At 32.2% G+C, this 6,854-nt stretch overlaps 1 protein-coding gene across 1 annotated transcript; it reads left to right on the forward strand.

Moving 5' to 3' along the window:
* Window positions 1–2,159: 2,159 nt before the first annotated feature.
* Window positions 2,160–5,873, forward strand: LOC140962932 (auxin transporter-like protein 2). The gene is made up of 9 exons (XM_073422051.1): window positions 2,160–2,402; window positions 2,862–3,067; window positions 3,170–3,355; window positions 3,464–3,576; window positions 3,686–3,869; window positions 4,005–4,102; window positions 4,554–4,761; window positions 4,849–5,106; window positions 5,473–5,873. Exons 2-9 carry the CDS (start codon window positions 2,900–2,902, stop codon window positions 5,689–5,691), a joined length of 1,434 nt encoding a protein of 477 aa, XP_073278152.1. The 5' UTR covers window positions 2,160–2,402; window positions 2,862–2,899; the 3' UTR covers window positions 5,692–5,873.
* Window positions 5,874–6,854: the final 981 nt, after the last annotated feature.

Consider the following 6,854-nt stretch of genomic DNA (forward strand, 5'->3'; position numbering starts at 1 on the left):
AAAAAAAAAAAAAAAAAAAAAAAAACCACATATACAAGTACACAATAATTTTTATGTCTCATGTCCATTTTCACTTTTCACGGTTACTATAACAAAAATAACTTATGATACAAACAAATTAATGATATCTTTAAACTATATATATTCAAATTTTTTAATAATTATATTGTAAAATATGAAATATTATAATCTAATAATAAACTTAACCAGTTATAATGACATTTTTCCCGTTTCTTGAAGCTCCATGCAATTACGACAACTCAAGTAAAACACCAATCATTAATTTGTCCAAAATTAGACATATTTGATTTCCAAATGTCGCCTCTTTAATTACTTTCTTTCAATTATTGTGTTTTCTAATAATTTTCTCATTAAAGTTGGTCAAGATCTCCACCGTTTTCGTTATTAATTAATACAATTAATATTCATAAATCGCAATGAATCGAGCATTTTACCCAATTTAAAAGCTACACATATATGAATAAGGTTAATAATATATTATATATCGATATTTACATATATTATATCGTGACATTTTTATTATATCACATGATTTCATATTCAATGTATGACTTTGACAAATGAAATTTTGTTTTTGTATTTTTTGTGATATAAGAGTTGATGTTAGGGTGGGAAAGATACATAATTTTTAGTATACTGAAGTTAGTGTAGCTAAAGATACCGAATTGATCGAAATTTTCGGTACAATATGATATCCATACAGAAATTTTTGGTACGATGACGGTATGAAATTTGAAAATTTTTAGTATATTCCGAATTACTGAAATAATATATATATAAATTTTAAAATATGTAATATTTTTAAATAATAAATATAAATTTTTTTAAAAAATATAAGGTATGTTTTGGTATGACAATCCTTAAAACAACAAATAACAATTTTCATGTGCTGATTGATTATTGAATTAAATAGTCCTTTTTCTTCCAAGAAGGCACCGTCACCTTATTTATTTTGTTTGTTTATTAAATAATTTATGCATCGTGCTCGTGAATTTTTCACCAAAAATTGTAGACTTTAAATTTTATTTAATTTATATATTTAAAAATTAATTTAATGGCTAGTCAATATGATCAATAAATAGCATTCAAAAAAGGACAGAACTGCTACTTAAAAAAACATACTTAAAAAATCGATTTCAAAACTTTTAAATCAGATCATGCAGTTTTTTTTTTTTTTTTTTTTTTAAGGTATCAGATCATGCAGATTTGATAACACTTTCCTACATCAAAGTCCAATATGTTTTTTTTTTTTTAAAAAAACTTTGCATTTATATATTCTTTTGTTTTTAAATAAATTGAATTTATTTCCTTAGGTAAAAGGATACATATGGAGAATGGAGTTCAAAATTTAGTTTTTATCATTTTTTTGTTTACGCAAATCCAGATTATGTTTTGTGTTTAATTTTGAAATTCTTATGTGATGATCTCTTAAACATGAGATACATTTTATTGATATTGTGCAGTGAGAACCACATTATGCTTTGCCCTCGAACATTTTTTTTACCCTCCAACATTTGTTGATGCACAAAAACTCTTGTGAGACGGTCTAACAGATCAATTTCGTGGGTCGAATATCTTATTTGAAAAAATATTACTTTTTATGCTAATAGTATTACTTTTTATTGTGAATATTTGTAAAGTTGACCCGTTTCACAGATAAAAATTCATGAGACCGTCTAACAAGAGACTTACTGTTGTTGATGAATATTGATGAAAATATAATATACTTATACTTCATTGTTGTATATAATAAGTATTTCGTATTTCTTCTGGGCCGTCCTAATACTTAATTATGACTTCATCTATATATATAAGTAATATTTATCAAATATTTGAAATCATATTCAATTATTATTACAATCTAATATTTTAACAATCTTTAAAATTATCTAATTTCAACATAACATCGATTTATTCATGTTTTTTTGGGTCTAATAACATATCAGAACAATTCTTTGTTCACTCTTTTTCTTTTGTGATAAAATATAAAATAATATTATCAAATTATTTATTACAAGAATAAAATAATATAAAAAATCAATCAATACACACACTGACACACTCCCCAACACAGTATCATCATTTTATAATGTTTATTTATATAATAGTAGCAGAAAGTCCTCTTTTCTATCTTCTCACTCGCTTGCTTTTGGTCTCTCTCTCCTCTCTCTGTGTATTTTTCTGGACACTGTAAAAAATAATAAAGGGGACTCTATTCTGTCACCTGAAATTTTGCTTATTTTGAGGGCTCTTCCTCGCCGCCTCTAATTTACGGCCGCTGCGTAGAGATTTGAAGTGCTGTGGTGCATTTAGTTTTGGTTCGGCGCCTGGACTGAATTCTTGGCTTTATTGCTACGCTCAGTGCAAGAATTTCTAAGCAGGCATTTACTGAATCTCAGTTCTTTTGCCTTAAAATGAAGAGTTCTTGATATTTTGGTTCTTCTGAAATAAAGTGTTTCTTGAAAAATCTTTTTTGTGTGTGTATGTGTGTGTGTGTTTTTTTTATTGGGTTTACCGGTAAATAGAAATAGGACCTTTTTTTTCTGTCTGGAAAGAATTTATTTTTGTTTCTGAGATCCGGGTTCAAGAAAAAGACTCGTCGCAAATGGGGAATTTGGGAAAGTGAAACTTAGGAGTTTTCTTTTCTTTTTGTTTCTTATATTTGTTGGGATTGTGCTCTTATTTATTTATTTTTTTCTATCTTAATTCCAAATCCCATATGTTTTGGATCTGAGAATTTCTCTTGGCTTTCGTTTTCTTGGAAGGTGGTGGTGCTTGCTTCCGTGCAATTCTTTTGTCTCATTGCGTGTTTTTTTCCTCCCCCTATTCTTCACTTTCAGATCCGTGAGAGAATCTTCTGTTGACGAAATAGGGGACGATGAAGCAAGCGGAAGAAGCTATTGTATCCAACTTCAATGAGACTGAGCTTGACGGCGACGGAAAGGAGGAGAATATGGTGGAGGAGCTGCCCATTTTCAGCGTCAAAAACGTCCTCTGGCACGGCGGATCAGCCTACGATGCCTGGTTCAGCTGTGCTTCCAATCAAGTATGTGCATTTCTGTTTTTCTCCCCTCCCCACTCTCCATTTCTCAGTCTGATTCATTGTATTTTACATTCTACAACATTCTTAACCTGGATTTTTTTGTAGGTTGCGCAAGTTTTGTTAACTCTCCCTTATTCTTTCTCCCAACTTGGAATGCTTTCTGGGATTGTATTTCAAATTTTCTACGGTTTAATGGGCAGCTGGACTGCGTATCTCATCAGTGTTCTATACATTGAATACCGCAGCAGAAAGGAAAAAGAAGGCGTCTGCTTCAAGAATCATGTCATCCAGGTCCGTTAATCTCGCAAAAACAAGAAAAAATAATAAAAAAGGAAAAACCCACAAAAAATAAAATCTAAACAAAGGCTAAAATCCTTGATTTAATTTCTCAAAATGCAGTGGTTCGAAGTTCTTGATGGATTACTTGGGCCATACTGGAAAGCTGCAGGTTTAGCCTTCAACTGCACTTTTCTCCTCTTTGGATCTGTCATCCAACTCATAGCCTGTGCAAGGTGACCAAACTATAACATAACTTTTTAATTTTTTTTAATATATATTTCCAGTCATAATCTTGGATAAAAGATTGGATATCCACAAAAACAATTGACATATATTTTTCAGCAACATATACTACATAAATGACCACCTGGACAAGAGGACATGGACATATATATTTGGAGCTTGCTGTGCCACCACTGTTTTCATCCCCTCTTTTCACAACTACAGAATTTGGTCCTTTTTAGGACTTGGGATGACTACTTACACAGCTTGGTACTTGACTATTGCAGCCCTTGTTCATGGCCAGGTTGAATTTTTTTTTTTCAAGAAGTTGAAATAATAATTGTTTTAATGATAAAGTTTGGTTTTTTTGTGCAAATGGGATCTCTAAAATATGGGTTTTCTTATCTTTTTTTTTTTGCTTAATTTGGATTAATTATAGGTTGAAGGAGTTCAACACTCGGGTCCAAAAAAGCTGGTGCTGTACTTCACTGGAGCCACCAACATACTCTACACATTTGGTGGACATGCTGTAACTGTGTAAGCTTTTTTCAATGTTTTTTTTTGAATTTTTTTTCCTATTTTACTTTTATTCTTACATTTTAGTTTTTTAAAGAGAAATGCCATTATTTTCTTCTTCTTCTTCTTCTTCTTCCTGGCTTCTCTGTGCAGCTTTTTGCCGACCTCATAGGGGACTGTATTACGAGACAATCATAGAAACAGCTTTTTCTTTGTTTATTTGAACTGAGAATTGGGGGGGGGGGGGAAAAACACTTAAACATTAATAAAAATTATCTTGTCCCCATTCCCGGCCCGCCGCCCCGAGTAAATAAAGTTTGTCACTTCTTTGTTCAAGTTTTTGATCTATTTAGAAATAAATCTCTCATTTTGTTCTATGTTTTTACCTTAATCCGTGGACTGAGGTTTGCCTAAGATGTATCAAAGATTAGTTCTTGATCATCTTTTGCTTCTGGTAAAAAAATATTGACAGGGAAATCATGCATGCCATGTGGAAGCCTCAAAAGTTCAAGTACGTATACTTGTTAGCAACACTCTATGTGTTCACCCTAACCTTACCCTCGGCCTCCGCCGTCTACTGGGCGTTTGGCGATCAGCTCCTAACCCACTCCAATGCATTCGCTCTCCTACCAAAAAACGGCTGGCGTAACACCGCCGTTATCCTCATGCTTATCCATCAGGTTGATCATCCTACACTGTTGTTTTCCTAAATAGAAACGAATTGAACAGGAATTGTGTCTGTTGATCTAACACATTTGGAAAAACAGTTCATCACATTCGGATTCGCGTGCACGCCACTGTACTTTGTGTGGGAGAAGGTGATCGGGATGCACGATACAAAAAGTATATGCTTGAGGGCGCTTGCGAGGCTGCCTGTGGTGATCCCTATATGGTTCCTGGCCATTGTTTTCCCATTTTTCGGGCCGATTAATTCGGCGGTTGGTGCGCTTTTAGTGAGCTTTACAGTCTACATCATCCCTGCGCTGGCTCACATGCTCACATACAGAAAAGGCACCTCTCGGAAGGTAAAGATTGCAACGAATAATTGAGTTACTTTGGCCTAAAAAAGTGAAAATAAAGTAGAAATTTGTGCAAGAATTTTCCCATGTTGGGGTGGGTAGAGTGGAGAATATAGGCACAAGTGAGTGACATTAAATGCATGGATTTGGAAATATTGGCCCAAGATTTCAATGTTTTGGGTGGCAAGTCATTTTCAGTTTAGTTACATGCTATGATCTGATTTCCACGTTTCATCAGTAAATTTTTTTTTTTGCATTTTTAATATTTATATAAAAATAAAATTTTTAACAATAATTTTAAAATTTCTTGTAAATTTTTTCTATTTCCTCTAACTGAATACACAACACCACCTCTTCTTTTGTTTGCTGTAGAATGCGGCGGAGAAGCCACCATTCTTCTTGCCGAGTTGGGCAGCAATGTATCTTGTGAACGCCTTCATCGTGATCTGGGTATTGGTAGTCGGCTTTGGGTTCGGGGGATGGGCGAGCGTGACGAATTTCATTAAACAAATCGACACATTCGGGCTCTTTGCCAAGTGTTATCAGTGCAAAGCTCCGCCTCACCTCGCACCAGCACCACCCCACAATTGATCGACCACTCGAATCGAAAAAGATAAAAGAAAAAAAAAGAAAGAAAGACTTCGACTAATCAAACACACCCCTCGTCTTCTATCTACATATATATCTATCTTGTAATATACATGGGGACTTTGCAATGTTTCCCCTACATGTGATGTGTGCTTTATCAACCTTTTTTTCCTTTCTTTCTTTTTTTTTTAAAAAAATTAATTAAATAGTTTGATTTTTCCTGATTATGTAAGAGTTTGTGTTGAATTGTAATGGGATCCCTCTGCTTGTCAAAAATGGGCTAATTTACAATGTAATATAGTATATTGATTGCCTCTTTTCTTGGAATATAATATATAATATTAAATGCATTTAATTTTGGAAAAAAACACCCTCGATTACTTGTTCCAGAGTGGGAAATTCATTATTTTTTTCAACAATCAAACGGAACAAGTGGGATTTATCCAATGGGCATCGAAAAATAATGAATACTGATTGTAAATTTATTTTCATAAAAAAATGACATTGAAATTAATTAAATTTGAGATGTAAATGTAACGTGGACTTGTTCTTGAAGGCTTTGTCGAAATTACCGTTTTATCCAAGATTCTCTGTGGTAGTGGGCCATGGGCTGCACGTTTGCATATTTCTTTGTCACGTGCCACATTCCATTTCCTTTATATTGATAGCTATTTTATTCGCTTCTAAATTTTATATATCAATAATAATTATATTTGTTGGACAAACCATGTCGTATAACCGAAATGCATAGTTTGGTATACGGGATAAGGAAGGTATTGATAAATAATCCTCTTTATCTTATGTGTGGTACAATTTTAAAAAGCCATGATACGTTTGGTACCATTTTAAAAAGTCCATGATATCTTGATAAATAATTTTTTAGAAGGATAAAATGTCATTTCTAATAAGTGTGATAATTTTAATTTAATGATAAAAAAAACCACAAATGACTTAATTGCCCTCAATATATAAAAATCCTATATATGATCAAGTTCTAAATTAGTATCACTAGATGATAATTATATAAATGATTTTTATAAATCTCTGCTAATAGGTAGAAATTAAAATCAAATAAATATTTTTATTTATTTTTATATATTATATAATATGATAATTATATAAATGAACTCGAAATAATTATATAAATGATTTTTATAAATCTCAAT

The sequence above is a fragment of the Primulina huaijiensis genome, chromosome 17 (assembly GCF_012295235.1).
Source record: "Primulina huaijiensis isolate GDHJ02 chromosome 17, ASM1229523v2, whole genome shotgun sequence".
NCBI lineage: Eukaryota > Viridiplantae > Streptophyta > Magnoliopsida > Lamiales > Gesneriaceae > Primulina > Primulina huaijiensis.